Below are 20,019 nucleotides of genomic sequence, written 5' to 3' on the forward strand. Positions count from 1 at the left end.
ATTTTAGCAAAGCTTTCGATACAGTATGGAGGTGTGGTCTGTGGACAAAAATGATAAAGTCTAATATCAAAGGAAAATGTTTTAATGTCATATATAATATGTATCAAAATATCAAATCTTGTGTTACACATAATAACAAGGTGTCAGGTTTCTTCCCATGTCAAATTGGTGTAAGACAAGGTGAAAATTTGTCACCTTTCCTGTTTGCTTTGTACCTTAATGACCTTGAACGATTTTTATCTGAAAATGACTTTGAAGGACTGCATAATGTAAATAACCTTTTAATAGATTCACTTGAACTGTACATAAAACTTTTTCTCATTTTGTATGCCGACGATACTGTTTTAATGGCCGAAAGTCCAGAAGATTTAAGAAAGTGTCTCACTATATTTGAAGAATATTGTACTACCTGATACTTAAAGTCAATGTTGACAAAACGAAAGTTGTTATTTTTGCCAAGCGCTCCACAAATAGAGTCTTCAAGTTTATGCTAAATGGCTCGTTTCTTCATGCTGTTAAAGAATATGTTTACCTTGGTATTTTATTTACAAACACTGGTAGATTCTGTAAGGCACTAAAGAGACTGACAGATCAGGCATCTAGAGCAATGTACGCTGTATTTCGTAAAATTAGAATATTAGAAATTCCTATTGACTGTCAACTGAAATTATTTGATCAACTTGTTCAGCCAGTATTGTTATATGGATCTGAAGTGTGGGGTTTTGAAAATGCTGTTGTCATTGAACGTGTACATCTTAAATTTTGTAAATATATTCTCAAGTTAAAACAGTCAACACCCGATTACATGGTATATGGTGAACTAGGGAGGTATCCTCTCAGCATTTTCATTAAGATAAGAATGATTTCATATTGGTGCAAGCTAACATCATCACAAACTAGCCTTTCTAGTATAGTATATAAACTTATGTTTCAAATGTCCATTGCAAATCCAGATTACCATTTCCCACTATTAAAAGAAGTAAAATGCATTCTTCAAAATATAGGCTTTAATTACATTTGGCTGTCTCAAACCTTTATTAGTGCCGCATGGTTGAAACAAAATGTGAAACATGTTCTCATTGATAATTTTCTGCAAAGATGGCGAGAATCAAAGGAAAATTCATCTAAAGGTTACTATTATAACATGTTTAAAGAGTTACCATCTCTAGAACCTTATTTACTAGAACTACCAATCACCTTACGCATCTCTCTTGCTCGTTTTAGAACAGCAAATCATAGATTACCCATTGAAACAGGAAGATGGTATAATATTGTGAGAGAGGAAAGAAAATGTACATTGTGTAAAAATTGTATATGTGATGAAATGCACTTTTTATTAGAATGTCCAAAACTCTCAGAAATTAGAAACAAGTTTTTGCCTCAATACTACTGTATGTATCCTTCTGCCGTAAAATTCTCTCATTTGATGTCCATTACTTATAAGCCAACTCTATTAAAACTGGCAAGTTATATAAGATCATGTATGGAAATGTTCCACTGACATGTTTTCTTCATTGTATCTTATTCCTGTGTCCATTTACATCTCTGTATCACTGCCGTGATTTACGAGAATAAACATCATTCATCATTCATATATAGAATTTGGGAATTTTGAGATTTGGAATAGATGCCGATGGGATTGGGGAGGAGAACTAAGGGAGCTGGGTATGGTGGATGTTTGTTTGTTTATGTGATTTTGATTTGGTAGGTTATTGTGTTTTTAGATGCGTTTTATTAGTTCCGTTTTGATTAAGAATACGCCTAAGGCCTTGAAGTTTTCTAGTTTATTTTGTGGGTTTAGTATTGCTTCTAGAGTTAGAGCCTTGTTTAGATTGAGGGTGGTTTGTAATGCGGTTCGATGTGTTAGGTAGTGTGTGCAGTGGATGAGTGCGTGTTCTGGGGTTTCTGGTTGTTTGCAGTGTGGGCAGTTACCTGTAGTGTGTTTTTTAAATTTTTTAAGGTGGTTATTTAGGTTGGTGTGTCCTGTTTGGAGTTTAGTGATTACTCTGTCGATTTTTTTGGATGGATGGAGAATTTTTGGTTTGGTTAGTGGTTTGCTGAGCACTTTTTTGATTTGGCTATTTGAGTTGAGATATAGGTTATGCCATTTTTGTGATTTTTTCCTTGTTTACACTTTTAATTTCTGATTTTGAGATGGGTAAGTTTAAGCTTATTTCTGGGATTTTGAGGGATAGTTTAGCTGCTTTATCGGCGTTTTCATTACCGTATATTCCTACGTGGGCGGGTATCCACAAGAAGGTTATTTGTTTGCCTGCCTTAGTTAGGTCGTTGGAGCTTTTAAGTATTTGATTTATTAATTTAGGTCGGATTTTGATATTTTTGTTTTGGAGGGCTTGCAGTCCACTTAGGGAGTCGATAAGTATTAAGATTTTTTTATTCTTGATTATGGAGGGCTGAGGCCATGCCCATTAGTTCTGCCGTGAATATTGATTGGTTGTTTGGGAGTCGGAAGGATTGTGTGGTTTTAGTTGGTTGTGTGGTATGGACTCCGAAACCTGTGTGTTTGGAGGTCGGATCGGGGGTTCCGTCCGTGTAAATGTGACACCAATTTGGCCAATTTTCGTGTATGTATGCTAGTGTGGTAGTTTTAGGTATGTTTGGGTCGGTTTGTTTATTTATTTGGCTAGCTAGTGTTGTGTCTATTTTGGGTATTTTAAGTTTAGGGGTGAAGATATTTGATTGTTTGCAGTTTTGTTTAAGATTTTTAATTTGGTGTTCATTTAGGTAGTTTGTTATTCTTTGGGATATTGGGGTAAGTAAGGGGTGTTTACGAGCTAGAGCTTGTTTTTTGGGGCTGATGTTTTGGTTTATTAAGTTTTGGATGAGAGGGTTTGATTGGGACGCGGCCCAGAAATTTAAGCTTAGCTGTTCCCTGCGTAGACTTAGTGGCATTTCTCCTGTTAAGGCCTGAAGTGAGGTGTAGGAGGTGCCATGTTGGGTGCGTGTAATTAGTTTGAGAGCCTGATATTGTATTGAGTCAAGTTTTTTAGATAGAGAGTTGTTTAGGGTGTTGTATATGGCGCAGCCGTAGTCTAGTTTTGATCTAATTAGTGATATGTAGAGAGAGAGGAGGGTATCTTTGGATGCTCCCCAGTTAGAGCCAGTTAGGCATCTTAGGGTGTTTAGGTCTTTACTGCATTTAGTTGTTAGGTTTTGGATGTGAGCATCCCAGGTGAGATGTTCATCGAAAATAAGTCCTAAGAATTTGGTTTGTTTTTGAAATTTGATTGTTTGATTGTTTAGCTGGAGGATTTGGGAGGCGGGTTTCATGTTTTTATGTTTTTATGTTTGAATACTATTCCTGTTGTTTTTTCTGAGTTAAGGGAGAAGCCCCATTTGTCAGCCCATTGTTGTATTATATTAAGAGATTTTTGGAGTAAATTTTGGACCATGTTCATGCTTTTAGTGCGGATCCAGATGGCTCCATCATCCGCGAATTTTGATGTGTTTACTTTAGGGGATAGGCCCTCGAATAGATCGTTTATCATTATATTGAAGAGGGTGGGGCTGAGGATACTGCCCTGTGGAGTACCATTTTCTAGGGGACATTGGTCCGATAGAGTTTGGTCTATACCCACGGTTATTTTACGATTGTTTAGGAAGTCCTGGATGTAGTTTATTATCTGACCTTTGAGTCCTATTTTTTTAAGTTTTTGTTTTAGCCCATCGTGCCATAACATGTCGAAAGCTTTAGAGAAGTCTAAGAAGATGCCTGTGGTATATTGTTTATTTAGTTGTCCTGTCTTAATATCTTGTTCTAGTCGGGCGAGGTTATCTAGGGTTGAGCGGCCAGGAGTAAAACCGCTTTGATCTGGGTTTATGATGTTATTTTGGGTTAAGTAATGTTGTAATCTATTTTTAGCCATTGATTCCATTACTTTACATAAGTTTGAAGTTAGGGATATTGGTCTATATGAGTTAGCTTGATTAGCTGGTTTATTAGGTTTAGGGATTGGTATGACTAGGGCCTGTTTCCAGGGAGTAGGAACCTGTCCGTTTAGGTAGATGAGATTGTATAGTTTGAGTAGTGCCTTGAGTAGTTTTAGGGGGAGTTTTTTAATTATTTGGTAAGAAGTTAGGTCTAATCCTGGGGCTGTGCCCTTTTTCCTGTTTTGGATTACGTAGAGGAGCTCCTCCATTGTGTAGGGTTGATTTATTTCTAGATTGTTATTGTTTGGTTCTTTTGTGGGTTTGTTTTCTGTTTTAAGTTTATCTTGGAATTTTTGACTGAAGTTGGTGTTACTGCTAACGGCCGAAAAGTGGTTGGCGAGATTATTTGCTTTTTGGGCGGGGTTGGTTGAGTTGTCAATGTTAGGGGTTTTTTTATGTCGTTTTAAGCCTCTGATGGCGTGGATTTTGCGCCAGACCATTCTGGCATCTGTACGGTTATTTATACCTTCGCAGATTTTTTTCCAGTCTCTACTTTTGGCTATTTGGACTAGTTTTTGAACCTGGTGGTTTAGTTCGTGGGCTATGTTTAAATATTTGTAGTCGCGTTTTGCTTTATTGAAGGCTGATTTACGTTTTCGTCTAGTCTGTTCTATTTCTTCATTCCACCATGGTACCGTCGGTTTGCCTGTCTTAGATGTTTTGAAGGGGATGGAGGTTTTGGCTGCGTTTATTATATAGTCTGTTAGGTTTTTACAATAGGTTTCTGGATCATTATTTTCTATTTCTTTTAAGTTAGCTTCGTTGCAGATATCTTGGAATTGGTCCCAGTTAGCTTTATTGTAATGGAATTTTGGTTCTTGGTTTTCTGTTTGGATTGGTACGATTGTATTTCCTATGGTTATGTTTATGGGGAAGTGGTCACTACCTAGCGGGACGTCGTGCACTTCCCATTGAGTACTTTGGGCTAGATCCGGGTGCATATGGTTAGGTCGATAGCCGACATTTTTTGGTTTATCTTATCGTACCTCGTGGGTTGGTTGCTATTAAGGAGTACTAGGTCGTTTGTTTCTATCCATTCGGAGATTAATTTGCCATGATTATCTATTTTATCATCTATGCTCCATGTAGGATGGTGAGCGTTAAAGTCTCCTAGGAATATAGTAGATTTATCGCTTATTTGGAGTAGTTTGTTTAGATCCTCAGGTTGGACTTTTTGTTCCGCCCAGTGGTAAATATTTATGATGTTTATGTTTCGGTTATTTAATGTGATTTTAATGCCGTTGGCTTCTAGGTTTGGCGTGTCTATTTTTATTTCTTCGTAATTTATATCTTCCCTGATAAATATGATTAGTCCTCCTGCGGCTCTTCTTGTTTTCGGTTTAGCTCTGTCAGTTCTAACTGAGTTGTAGTTAGGTAGTGTGAATTTGGATTTTTTTGAGAATTTGGTTTCCTGTATACAAGCAATGTGAGGGCCTTTATTTAGTTTAAATTTAGTTTTTAGTTCATGGCCGTGGGAGGTGAGTCCGTTGGCGTTCCACTGAAAAATATTTAGTCCTTCGAATATTGGGTTCGGGTGATTGGTGATTTATTTTTTATTTTTTATTTTATTCGGTGAGTTCTTTTAGATGGAGGTTAAAGAGGAAGAAGGGAAGATCGGTTAATTTTAGATTGAAAGCTACTTTGTAGAAGGATTTCATGCTAGCTTTTGGTGAGTTTTGACTATGCATGTATGCTAGGAGTAAGGTGAGGTTGTTTAGGTTTTGGGTGTTGGCTGGTTGGGGAGTTTGGTTTGTTTTAGTTGGAGTAGTGTCTATTGTTTCCTCAGTAGTGGAGAAATCTTCGTCATCGGTTAGATTAGGTTTAGCTAATTGAGTTTCCATGCATTTTTTACATTTAGTTTTACGGTATGTGCATTGGGAGGCAGTGTGGTTGTATTTGAGGCACTTTGTACATTGCTTAACCTGCTTTATATAGGGTTTGACTTCTAAGTTGGTGTGGGCTCCGAAGGATATGTGTTTGGGGGCTTCAGGGAATTTAGCGGTCTTTTTGAAGTTGATTATAACAATGGAGGTTGGGACCGTTTTTCCGTTTCTAGTTGAGGTTATTCTACGCGTGCTGGTGATTAGGGGTTGAGGGTTTTGGTCTTGGTTTATGTTAGCTTCTAGAGAGTATAATTGTAAGTCCTCAGTTGTTTCCCTTGGGTTAACCCTAATTACGCCTCGTGTATATTGTTGCCAATTAGGTGTTTGTTTGATTACTGTGACGTGGAATATTTGAGTTATTTTATTTGCTGCGTTGTAAGATTCTCGGTCAGGGAAGATTATCTGGTATCCTTTGTTGGCTTTTTTAATATTGTTGTAATTTATTTTTTCTCTTTTCAACCAAAGTCCTATTTTATCTGCCGAAAGTTCTAGTGAGAGAGTGGTGCCTGAGCCTGCTGAGAAGAAGTAGAGGGCGAAGGTGGTGAGGAAGGCGGCCGGGGAGGGTGTGGGCGAAGGAGGTGGAGTGGATGTGTCGAGTTTGCGTTTTTTGGTGTTTTGAGGTGGCGAGTTAGCTGGTTTGGTGGGGGTGGTGTGTGTCGTGTTTTCGCCATACTCGGTCGGGACGATGTTTTCGAGTGACCTCCCGGAAGTGTTGTGCGCTTCCGCAGGCGTGGGTGAGTAAGGAGCTGGAATGTCTGCGAGTGTGGCGTTGCGGGTGTCAGTCATGTTGTTTGGGTGTTGTGTTGGAGAGTTGGAGAGCGTGTGTTGTGGTGAGTGGTGGTGGAGTGGGAGTGGTGTTTTGGGGAGGTGAGTTGGTTTGTTGTTTTTGCTTGGTGAGTTGTGTTTAGGAGGCGGAGGAGGTTGCGGTGGTTATTTGTTGTTGGTTTTAGTAGGAGGGTTTGTGAAATGGATTAATTATTAAAGATTTATTTTGTTGCTGGAAGGCTGGGATTAGGTGAGACAAGTGGAAAGCGGGGATTAGGAGATATTTAGTCGAAGGAGTGGAGGTATGTGAGTGGTGGGCGTGGGTGGTGAGTAGGAAAGAGCGTGCGTTGTGTTAAGGAGAAGGGGGGGGGGGTGGGGGGTAGGTGTTTTTTTGTTTTTAGGAGTTGGGTCAAAGGGTGTGTTTGAGTGGTGGGCGTGGGTAGTGAGTAGAAATGAGTGCGAGCTGTGTTAGGGAGATGGGGGAGGATAATATGTTGGTTATTTATAAGAGTTGAGTGTTGTTGTTTTTAAGGATTTAGGGGTTTTGTGATTAATTCGGTGAGAGTGATGTATGTGAATAAGGATGAAAGGATAACGAGATAATTACCGATGATGGAGTTTCCTTGGCTGGCTATCAGGCAATGCTCTGTGCTGGCTTGGGAAGTGTTGCTCGCTTGGCCAAGACTCGATTATTTACAGACCGCTGTCCTATAGCTGGAATATTGCTAGGTTCGGCGTTAAACAACAAACAAACAAACGATGAGAGTGATTTTTAAGAGTATGTGAATAAGGCTGAAAGGATAAAGTGATAATTACCGATGATGGATTTCTCCTTGGCTGGCTATCAGGCAATGCTCTGTGCTGGCTTGGGAGGTGTTGCTCGCTTGGAGTACAAACTGCAACTGCATTCCATGCTTACTTACTTACTTATATTGGAGATTTTACGTGCGCTTTCCGACTGATGCGTATTTCGCACACGGGCCCGGCCAAGCCATTTAATGTGTTTCCGAAAAGGGGAAAAAGTTGTTTGGCAATCCAGTAGGGGTGATTTAGTGGTTGCTTATATAGAATTTTGGAAATTTTGAAATTTTGAAAAAATGCCAAGAGGGTTTGGGGGACGAACTAAGGGACCTGAGTATGGAAGTTTGTTAGTTTGATTATGTGGTCTGGTTTTGGTAGTTTATTGGGGTTTTAAATGCGATTTATTAGTCCTGTTTTGATTAAGGATACGCCTAAGGCTTTGAATTTTTCTATTTTATTTTGTGGGTTTAGGATTGCTTCTAGAGTAAGAGCCTTATTTAGATTTAGGGTGGTTTGTAGTGTAGTTCGGTGTGTTAGGTAGTGGGTGCAGTGTATGAGGGCATGTTCTGGGGTTTCTTGTTGTTTGCAATGAGGACAGGTTCCTGTTGCGTGTTTTCTTATTATTTTGAGGTGGTTATTTAGGTTGGTATGTCCTATTTGGAGTTTAGTAATTACTCAGTCGATTTTTTTGGACGGATGTAGAATTTTTGGTTTGGTTAGGGGTTTTTTGAGAACCTTTTTGATTTGGCTATTTGAGTTTTGATATAGGTTATGCCATTTTTTGGTGATTTTTTGTTTGTTTACACTTTTTATTTCTGATTTGGAGATGGGTAGGTTAAAGCTTATTTCTGGGATTTTAAGGGATAGTTTAGCTGCTTTATCGGCGTTTTCATTGCCGTATATTCCTACGTTGGCGGGGATCCAAATGAATACTATTTGTTTGCCTGCCTTAGTTAAATCGTTTGAGCTTTTTAGTATCTGATTTATTAGTTCAGGGCGGTTTTTATTTTGTATTTTGGAGGGCTTGTAGTCCACTGAGCGAGTCGGTAAGTATTAGGATTTTTGGTTGTTTTTTAGATTGTTGATTATGAAGGGCTGAGGCCATGCCCATTAGTTCGGCCATGAATATTGATTGATTGTTTGGGAGTCGGTAGGATTGTGTGGCTTTAGTTGGTTGTGTGATGTGGACTCCGAAACCTGTGTGTTTGGAGATCGGATCTGAGGATCCGTCTGTGTAAATGTGACACCAATTTGGCCAATTGTCATGTATGTATGCTAGTGTGGTGGTTTTAGCGATGTTAGGATCGGTCTGTTTATTTAGTGTATCGGCTAGTGTTGTGTCTATTTTTGGTATTTTAAGTTTTGGAGTGAAGATATTGGATGATTTATTGTTTTGTTTAAGATTATTTATTTTGTGTTCATTTAGGTAATTGGTTATTCTTTGGGATATTGGAGTAAGTAGAGGGTGTTTTCGAGCTAGGGCTTGGTTTTTTGGGCTTATATTTTTGTTTGTTAGGCTTTGAATTAGGGGGTTGGATTGAGACTGTTGCAATTCATCTCGCCTCTTGACTGACAGGTTCTATGCACAGGTTGGTACTTACTTACTTACTTACTTTGGAGATTTAACGTGCGCTTTCCGACTGATGCGTATTTCGCACGCGGGCCCGGCCAGGCCGTTTAATGTGTTTCCGAAAGGGGCGAAAGTGGTCTGTGCAACCCAAGAGGGGGGTTTTAGGGGTTGCCTATATAGAATTTGGGAATTTTGAGATTTGGAATAGATGCCTATGGGATTGGGGAGGAGAACTAAGGGAGCTGGGCATGGTGGATGTTTGTTTGTTTATGTGATTTTGATTTGGTAGGTTATTGTGTTTTTAGATGCGTTTTATTAGTTCCGTTTTGATTAAGAATACGCCTAAGGCCTTGAAGTTTTCTAGTTTATTTTGTGGGTTTAGTATTGCTTCTAGAGTTAGAGCCTTGTTTAGATTGAGGGTGGTTTGTAATGCGGTTCGATGTGTTAGGTAGTGTGTGCAGTGGATGAGTGCGTGTTCTGGGGTTTCTGGTTGTTTGCAGTGTGGGCAGTTACCTGTAGTGTGTTTTTTAAATTTTTTAAGGTGGTTATTTAGGTTGGTGTGTCCTGTTTGGAGTTTAGTGATTACTCTGTCGATCTTTTTGGATGGATGGAGAATTTTTGGTTTGGTTAGTGGTTTGCTGAGCACTTTTTTGATTTGGCTATTTGAGTTGAGATATAGGTTATGCCATTTTTGTGATTTTTTGCTTGTTTACCCTTTTAATTTCTGATTTTGAGATGGGTAAGTTTAAGCTTATTTCTGGGATTTTGAGGGATAGTTTAGCTGCTTTATCGGCGTTTTCATTACCGTATATTCCTACGTGGGCGGGTATCCACAAGAAGGTTATTTGTTTGCCTGCCTTAGTTAGGTCGTTGGAGCTTTTAAGTATTTGATTTATTAATTTAGGTCGGATTTTGATATTTTTGTTTTGGAGGGCTTGCAGTCCACTTAGGGAGTCGGTAAGTATTAAGATTGTTTTGTGTTTTTTGGATTCTTGATTATGGAGGGCTGAGGCCATGCCCATTAGTTCTGCCGTGAATATTGATTGGTTGTTTGGGAGTCGGAAGGATTGTGTGGTTCTATTTGGTTGTGTGGTATGGACTCCGAAACCTGTGTGTTTGGAGGTCGGATCTGAGGATCCGTCCGTGTAAATGTGACACCAATTTGGCCAATTTTCGTGTATGTATGCTAGTATAGGTTGGAGAACAAAGCTGACATAGATGTCACCTTTTCTAGCGCTCATCCTCAAGACCATAACATCATGTGGGAAGCCACCAAAGTCCTGTCTACCAACAACAACTGTCGACAAAGAAAACTACAAGAAGCCATTGACATCAGCAGACACCAGACAACCACGAACCGTGACCAGGAACCTACCTACCTAGTGCTTGGGACTTATTGCTTTGACCTTTGTCGGTGCCAACCATCTAGCTGGCTTCCATTTGCCTTTTGCTATTTCTATTCTTTTACCTATCAGTGCTAATTACCCCCGGCCTCCCGTTTGCCCATTGTCCATTGCCAATTACCTTTAGTGATAATTTAGTCCTGGCTTCCAGTTGTCCATACTAAACACCTATCAGCTCCGATTATCTGTCTGCTACCATTGTTAAGTTTCTACCTTTTGTTATCTTATTACTTTTGTTGTTCTTACACACACACACACACACACAAACACACACACACACACACACACACACACACACACACACACACACACACACACACACACACACACACACACACACACACACACACACACGGTGATTATTTAGTTTGGTGTAGCCTGTTTGTAGTTTAGTAATTATTCTGTCGATTTTTTTGGATGGGTGTAGTATTTTAGGTTTAGTTAGGTGTTTTTTTAGTACTTTCCTGATTTGGCTATTTGAGTTTTGGTATATATTTTGCCATTTTTGTTGATTTTTTGTTTAGTGACACTTTTGATTTCTGATTTTGAACTGGATAAGTTAAAGCTTATTTGTGGGAGTTTAAAGGGGCACTGATCTAACGGACTGGTTGTTGCCTTTGTTATTGTTTTCCCCCCGTGAGTACCCGGATGATACGCAACGCAACTGAGCGTGACCAGAGACTGGGGTACCGTCTGCAAGGACAGCTAAATAAACTTGGAGGCTGGAGGCAATATTTGTTTTACGCAGCCTAAACAAACAGACAAAAAAAACAAGGGAGCTCATCGGATGTCGTCATTTGGAAATACCCCAGATGGTTATAGTTTAATACTAAAAAAAATATCCATGCAGTGAAACCTTTTTCGGATTTCGGCTTGCGTCGATAATACGATTACTACTCCCTTGTTGTCATCCACGTTTTCTCGTATAACCCTACACTTGTGTATTTGTTGTCATTCATTTGATGCTCAGTTAATGAATTTATTACAGGTACAGTTAGTGGTAGCACCACTTATATTACCTGACAAAGGTTCCCATTTGGCATTTATTGTGTCTGGGGTAATTATTCAATCTAAATCCAGGTTTGAAGTGAGGTGAAATGTGTGTTATGTAATATGCACGTGGCAGCCCAGCAAGAGATGAATGATCAGTTGATTTACTTTTTTTTGTAAATCAACGGATCGTTCCTAGTCATCAAAGGATTAACAGAAAATACGTTGATTGATTAATCACTGTTATCTTGCACAGTGGATATGTCAAGAGTGATTGTTTACATGTCTAGGTTTACTAAAACAAAGGGAATACACTCATATCATGGCGCGAAGTGCCGATGTAAAAACAACATACTTTGTTCAAAGGGTTAACTGATAATACGTTGATTGATTGATCATTGTTATCTATCACTCAATGGAATTTTTAGGAACCGTGGACGCTATGAAAATAGTTGTCACGTGGGCTTTCTCAGCCGACCATTGAGACTTGATACCTATGTAAAACACCTGAAACAATCCAAGCGATCAGTTGAGAAACGAACACGGGTTATAATATCCCGAAACGATATATATCTTTTAAAATATTTGATTGTTACTGAGACACGTGACATCGAATAAGTTTCTTTGTACAGCTGCAGACGAGTGGGATATTGTTCCTTTGTGTGGATATTCACGGATACATTCCTCGAACAAGGAAGCTGCCTAAAACTTATACACATAAATTTGGTAGGTTGTAATTATGATATCTGCATTTTGTTTTCCTTCATTTGAACCGATTCGTTCTTGTTTCTCTACGTCTTGGTTGGGAAATTCTTCAATGCGCGATAGACGTTGTTGTCACAGGTCTTTTCCTTTGTAAGCGTGTATATATTACCGTCAATTTGTAAAATGTGATTCTCTCAGGCAATTTATAAAATGTGTAAATATTTCAGTCATTTTGACTAAAAAATCTGTCCAGATTGATCAAGACGATCAAATGTAGGATTAAAAGCCAAACAACTTAGAAATGTACTTTTCAACGTTACATTTTCAGTCTCTTGGTGATGACATTAAACATCAAAATGTTTGGAATTCGTTGTCATAATAATACAGATGGAAATGTCTTTCCGTCACTTTGTAAAATAACTGAATATTTAGACGTTTAATAAATTTGTTACACATTTGACAGTAAAAAAATATACACACTATAAAAATAGCATATGCTCAGGTGAAATATTTACTTTGTGTTGCAAGTCAAAATAGTGTAAACGAAAATCGCAAAATTACCAAGCAAGTGACTTATCAAAACTTCGTCACCATTACCGATGATACTCACAAAGATACCTACATTTCCTTATTATCTCGAAAACTGTATTTCATTTTGTTGATCAATGTGACCAAACGCCCTTATTACGACCCATAAAGTGACTAATGCGCTTACGAATGGCGCAGCAGAGGTCACGAACTAGTCTAGATTTCTGCTATACATCCGGGTATTCACTGGGAAAAAACAATAACAAAGGCAACAACCAGTCCCGGGGAATTGCGTTAGATCAGTGCCCCTTTAAGGGATAATTTTGCTGCTTTACCTGCGTTCTCATTTCCAAAGATTCCTACGTGGGCGGGGATCCAAATGAACTCTATTTGTTTACCTGTCTTGGTTAAGTTGTTTGAGCTTTTGAGTATTTGATTTATTAGTTTGGGGCGGTTTTTATTTTTTATTTTATTTTTGAGGGCTTGTAGTCCACTGAGGGAGTCGGTTAGGAGTCGGTTTTGGTGTTTTTTAGATTGCTGATTGTGTAGTGCTGAGGCCATGCTCATGTGTTCGGCCGTGAATATGGATTGGTTGTTTGGGAGTCGGTAAAATTGGGTGTTTTTGGTTGGTTGTGCGATGTGGACTCCGAAACCTGTGTGTTTTGAGATCGGATCTGAGGATCCGTCTGTGCATATGTGACACCAATTTGGCCAATTTTCGTGTATGTATGCTAGTGTGGTGGTTTTAGCGATGTTAGGATCGGTCTGTTTATTTCGTGTATCGGCTAGTGTTGTGTCTATTTTTGGTATTTTAAGTTTTGGAGTGAAGATATTGGATGATTTATTGTTTTGTTCAAGATTATTTATTTTGTGTTCATTTAGGTAATTGGTTATTCTTTGGGAAATTGATTTTTCCGGGCTAGCTATAGGGCCTTTCTAGGGCTAATATGTTTTTTATTAAGTTTTCGATTAGAGAGTTTGACTGGGACACGGCCCAGAAGTTTAGGGTAAGTTGTTCCCTACGTAGTTTAAGTGGCATTTCTCATGTTAAGGCCTGGAGTGAGGTGGGGGAGGTGCCATGTTGAGTTCGTGTGATTAGTTTTAGGGCCTGATACTGGATTGAGTCTAGTTTTTTAAAGAGAGAGGTGTTTAGGGTGTCGTAAATGGCACTGCCATAGTCTAGTTTGGATCTAATTAGTGATATATAGAGTGAGAGGAGGGTGTTTTAGAGGCCCCCCAGTTGGAGCCGGTTAGGCATCTTCACGTGTTTAGGTCTTTGCTGCATCTGGTTACTAGGTTTTTAATGTGAGCATCCCAGGTGAGATGTTCAACGAAGATTAATCCTAAGAATTTGGTTTGTTTTTGAAATTTGATTGGTTTGTTGTTTAGTTGGAGGTTTAGGGAGGCGGGTTGCATATTTTTTGTGTTTAAATACTATTCCTGTGGTTTTTTTTCTGAATTTAGGGATAAGCCCCATTTGTCAGCCCATTTTTGTATTTTATTTAGAGATTTTTGTAGTAAGTTTTGGGACATTTTAATGCTTTTAGTGCGGATCCAGAGGGCTCCATCATCCGCGAATTTTGATGTGTTTACTTTGGGGTATAGTCCCTCGTATAGATCGTTTATCATTATATTGAAGAGTGTGGGGCTTTGGATACTGCCCTGGGGAGTGCTATTTTCTAGGGGTCATTGGTCCGATAGCGTTTGGTCTATGCCCACGGTGATTTTGCGGTTTGTTAGGAAACTTTGGATGTAGTTAATTATTTGACCTTTAAGACCTAATTTTTGTAGTTTTTGTAAGTTCATTTCAAAATTCTTCAGCCTTTAATACATCTCAGGATTTGTAGCTAGACGACGGGTATCTACAGTCTTGACTGTGTGTTTTCTTTGATGAGAATGTTTCTCACCGACCTTAGCGTGTAGGGGTGTGATGTCCTGGGCAGGAAATGACAGTGTTTTGACTACTCGTCTTTCATTAATTAACGTGTTGGGCATGCCTAATTAACCTTTACTAATTCATGTTAAACCAAACAGGATGTTTTCTGGGGGCGAATATATTTCGTGACATCGGCGTATATCAACACCGACTAAGATAGACTTTTAGCACACAAACTTTTGAGTAATATACACAAAATATGTTACTTAGTCTTATTCTATAAAGTCAAAATTATTTATAAAAAGTAGAAGAAAATATGACGTTTTTTTTAACTATGACACGGGTAAGCACGTTTACACTTTCTGTAAATTCTATCAAAGGCTTTTCTTTGGGAGTAATATTGCATAATTCTTTTGCGACTTGTCCCGATTGCCCGTCGCCCAATCCCGTTCAAGGCTGCATACCTGATACCATTGCCTCTGAAGTTCAGGTGACCAGTAGGGCTTGCGACGAGATTTACATTTGGTATTTGTTGATTGTTTATTGGACACAGTTTATCCAGGCTTGTGGTTATAAGTTTTGTAAACTCATCATACGCAGTATTGTCATCATTTCTATTGTCAAGTGTATGTTCTGTCTTTGCAATATGTTGTAAAATGGTATCAGAGCAGTCACCAAGAAGAAAGTAATTTGGAATATCTCTGATCTTGTAATATCTGTAATACCATTTCCTGTACTACCTACCCTGTCACAAACACTCATCTTCACAGACCACTCTGACAGTGAATGATCCGGAACCCTCTCTGGAACGCATAAATCACGATCGTTGATTAAAACAGCCAAAGACCGCAATTAAAAGTGATCATATAAGGTTAGTTGTGGCACAAACACATGATCTATAACAGCCTTACCTCTGGTTGAAACGAAATTTGTATTTGTTCAATTTATTTGATAGAGATATTCAAACTCAGTTCAGCTAGATCTATCCATTTACAGTAATGGAAACAGAGTGGGTGAGTGAGTTTGGTTAAACGCCGCTTTTAACATTATTTCAGTTATATCACGGCGTGTCTGCTTAATGTGGGAAGAAAGCCCGAAGTGATGCAGGTTTCAGATGTGTACATCTTGGCGAAACCTACCGAGCGTGCAGACAAGGCTAGAAACATAACCGAGGCGAATCAGGATAGGTTTCTGGCGTGCCCAATACAAGGGACGCAACGCGGGACGAACTGCGGCGCCTCAGACGACTGTGCCCCCAAAGAAATAAGACAGACCATTTTAATCATCTGTGAAAGACGAAAAGAGAGCTCTATGCCATGAACTCATCTGTGCAGTGGATGTGGCCTTTATGTTCTGAAATAAAAGATGGACTGAGAAATACTACACCTCAACCCTTGACATTTAGGTATGTCACTATATGGCCTCTTTTAAAAAATGTCTTGTTTGCGTTTTAAGGAAACAGAAGAAACAGATTCGGTCTGTGATCAAATTAAAATAACATTTAATAATCTTTTAAAAATAACGTCAATTTGTGGATGGAAGGAAATTAAAATGCTTTTAGAAAAAGTCAAAAGGTTACTGTTTTATTAAAGGTTTTATCAATACATGTACTTAAATTCATCAAAAACTCGATCTAACGAAGCATTTCAACCCGATGACATGGATGTAAAATTAAATATGTCTCACAAGTGTTACCAATTTCGGAAGGAATCATTTCCAACCAAAAATATTAGTAATCAGGAACTAGTCGATTTTATATACACATTGATCCTTGTCAATTTTATATACACATTGATCCTTGTCAATTTTATGTAAGTGCTAAATTCCAAAAGATGTTAATGTGATTGAAAAAACAACAAAATAACATTGCAGGTTGGTTAGATTTTAGACCCTTTGCCTAATATTAGCTTTATGATATGACTGGAAGAAAAGGCCAGGCAGAATATTGTCTTCCATTGTACATTGTAGCGGTTTCTATGAATAATATATGGATTAATTGTAATCTGTTGAGTTTACCTCCCCTTGCTGCATATTGAAATCAGACAGTTTGTGCTATTGGTGATCAACTGGCGATACAGGCTGTGTACGTGTTGACCCAGCGCAGCTGACACCACTGCCGCCACACGCATTCATGACTGCAGCATACAGGTCAAACGTAATTGCTGCTAGAACCACGGAATATTAGATGCGTTAGTTACTTTGACGAGACATGGAACAGGTTAAGGTAAAAGGAAGCAAGGTGAGTTGGTCAAGTTATCCAGGTGCAACACACACTGATAGCACAATGCAGCAAACCGCGTTTCATAACATGACAATGATCGATGCAAAGTGAGAAATTCCAGGCTGCAGCTGACTGGGCAACACACATCATCGCGTCAGCTTGCTTGTCGTGTTGTTTTGAATATACATGACCACATTATTGCTGTTCCATACAACCTATATACATATAGATCTTTCAGAAGTAATTAGTCGTTATTTACACAACAATCACAAATGATGCTTGTTTTTCAATGAAAAGACAAGTTGCAACTTCAAGTACACCTACCAATTGTGGTGTTTTCTTGACTCTGATGGTCACTTGGTAGTATACGACTAGATGATCTCTGTGTCTTTTGACTTTGTCTCAAATCAGGATACAGCAAACCTAGGTTATAACAAATTCAAAGGGACCACTAAAGTAAGTTCATTATAACCATAGTTCTTGTTATAAGCCAATTACAGTATATATTCAGCAAATGGACGGACCACAAACATTTCGTTATAGTTATCGTATAAACATAGTTCACTGTACCTATATTTTCATGAGGCAATAGGGACATGCTGTACACTGTTGCATGTTGCATATGTGTGCACATAAATGCTCCATTATGACCGCATGCTTTAAGTAATCAAGTCTGGGCCAGAAAAAGTGTGTTATTTCTGACAATCAGCAGGGAGACACTGCTTGCTTTTTGGAGACACTGTCAGAGAAGATTTCTCCCATACAATATGTAATAAGTATGCAACTATTTCTCTATAAAATATAGAAGAAGATTGGTATGTTTGATATACACTCAGAAGCATTTACATATTTCAGTTAATAATCATCTTATCAGAACAAATTACTTGGCAAACATATTTCATAACATGCTCCAAATAATAATTTCTAACATTAACAAATCAACTCTTCAAAAAACTTTCCTTCTATTCATTAGGGACTGGTAATTTATTGTAGGGCCGGTGAGATTAAGGGGATGGGACATGAAAAAATGACACATTTCTTGTTTTTTCAAATAATAAAGTTATAATTTTGAACATTATTTAGGGACTGGTAATTTATTATACAGAGGGAGGGGGGTCATGGAAAAATGGTACATGTATTGGGGAGCATGAAAAAATGTTAAAAATATCATAAAGATCTAAGACAAATTTACTCCTCCCCAGCCTTTGATGTCATTTTGAATAGTTCATGCAATTTCCGAGAACCATCTCATGCACCATCTCAGGCCCAGATAGCTGACATTTATACCTCTGTGATCCACATTTCATATTGTATATTTGTACAATGTATTTGTGTATATATAATCCCAACTATAATATCAATCTCTTTCATTATATACCATATCTCATTAAAGTCTTCATCACTATCATCAGTCGTTGCAGACTCTACCTTATCTGCTTGATATAGAATACTAAACGAGCTCCCGTGTAATATCAGTTTGATGAAAGCGAGTTTCATAAAATTGGTATTACAAGGGAGCAAGTTCACGATTCACAGCATAATGCAATTGAGTTTAACAGAATAATATTTCGAACATGTCAAAACTTGACATTCATTAATTTAATGCCATACAACAGCCCACCCTTAGAATACAGGGGTCTGTTTCACAAAGCTATTGTAGCGCAAAGGTTATTGTAACTCCTACACTTTAACTAACATGGACTTATGACTGTCGTTGTGCAACAGTCACCTTGTGGAATGGGGTCCTACAGCACAAAGTGTACAATCAAGTTACAATACCCTATAACATCATTTGTGACACACAGGTGAAACTATGCCATGTGACGTCAGCCTAGCAACAGGCTTGCTGGGGTCATCGGGTGTGCATAAGCTCATATTATTTTGTACAAGCAATGTTGTTGAATTAGCCAACGAATGTTGAATGTTTTCAATATTTGTTAAGTGAAACTTGTTCCCTCAGTACATGTGTTTTGGGATTAAACACTGTAATACCAGCTTATTGTTATTAAACGGGGGATTTCTTCACGGACGATTAATAAATATATATATTTACCCTTCCCAGCAGGGTATACCACCACAAGATCTTAGTCCTTGGATAGAATTGCCTAATTCCTTACCTAGGCCTTACGGGTCACTCTTTAGTTACGATTGACCCAAGGGTTCATCTACCCCTTACCCATAACAGTCATTACACATTCGACTGACATGCCCCATGCCCATTTCATCCCCTGGGCACACGCAACTTCTCAGCCTAGCCAGTTCATGGCAACTCCACATTCCACCATGACCATATCACACACCTTGTACAGGCCAATGAATAATGCACCAAGTTGCCGGCTGTCAACATGTAATGGTGACAGGGCAAAGGGTGATGTGACATATGGTCAGTGGCACCTTGAAATTTTGGGGTGTTGATGTGAGAATGCTTACTCTGACACCGCCACATTCAATGCCATGCAGAGAGCAGTCAAGGGTTCTGCTACAGATTCTGCATTAGAGCAGTTGGACATTGTAATTGGCAATGTGATGCCTGGCAAGACGCTCAAGGAGTGCATTCACACAGCTCACCAAGATATAAACAAGTCTGTTGCAGCTTGGAGTTGTCGACTTCGTGATTTGATATCAAAGATCAAAGTCTCAGGAATGTTCCCATCAAATGCTGCCATGAACTTGCTTTGAAGCCATTTCTGGATGGGGTTGTCCAAGGATGCTTTGAAGCAGGCAACTCGTCATCACTTGGACTCTGGTCTCAAGTACAGCCAACTGTTTCTTGCTGTACGTTTGGAGGAAGAAGAACTGTTTATCCCTAACGAGGCACATCAGTATCTCGTTACAACTCCTGTACCATGTGGTGGGGAGATGGAGGATGTGCTAGGCTTAGAGACATTGATAAGAGTTGTAAGTCTATGGGGGATAATGTTCAATCTCATGGGTTCAGGTCTGCTGAACCCTCCCTTTCCCAACCATCTGCCAGGAGTCAAGGCCAAGCTCACTTAACAGGTGCCCAGATGAACAAACCTATAATAAAGCAGGTTGGTGATAAACCCCCTCCTCCATAACAATCATCCGTTTTCTGTGGAAGGCCAGGGCTTAAAAGAGATCACCAGCATAGCTCTGCTTTAAACTTGTAAGAGGACCATCGATGGAGCGAATGAGGACTCTAACCAAAGCTCTCCACAAAGTTGCCTTCCAATTTAGTTGGGCACCCAGACATTGTGCATGTGAAGGTCAAGGATCATGGTAGACACAATATTATGGATAACAACTTGTGTCTACCTTGTCACCCGTCAACTTCTAAGTAATGCCTATCAAACAAGTTAAGGATC

General features: G+C 38.9%; 2 protein-coding genes across 4 annotated transcripts in view; both read left to right on the top strand.

Moving 5' to 3' along the window:
- Positions 1–402: 402 nt before the first annotated feature.
- Positions 403–1,542, top strand: LOC125380578. The gene has a single exon (XM_048396586.1). The coding sequence runs from the start codon at positions 488–490 to the stop codon at positions 1,499–1,501; it is 1,014 nt and encodes a 337-aa protein (XP_048252543.1). The 5' UTR covers positions 403–487; the 3' UTR covers positions 1,502–1,542.
- Positions 1,543–16,545: 15,003 nt separating this feature from the next.
- LOC124115359 (vacuolar protein 8-like) overlaps positions 16,546–20,019 on the top strand; it is a 376,809-nt gene continuing 373,335 nt past the window's right edge. For all 3 annotated transcript variants that reach the window (XM_046476306.2, XM_046476308.2, XM_046476307.2), the window contains exon 1: positions 16,546–16,711. In XM_046476306.2, the coding sequence (XP_046332262.2) occupies positions 16,682–16,711 (30 nt within the window). In that variant the 5' untranslated portion in view covers positions 16,546–16,681. The remainder of the gene's footprint in view (positions 16,712–20,019) is intronic.

This window comes from Haliotis rufescens, unplaced genomic scaffold, assembly GCF_023055435.1.
Source record: "Haliotis rufescens isolate VD_foot unplaced genomic scaffold, xgHalRufe1.0.p SCAF_1, whole genome shotgun sequence".
Taxonomy (NCBI): Eukaryota; Metazoa; Mollusca; class Gastropoda; order Lepetellida; family Haliotidae; genus Haliotis; species Haliotis rufescens.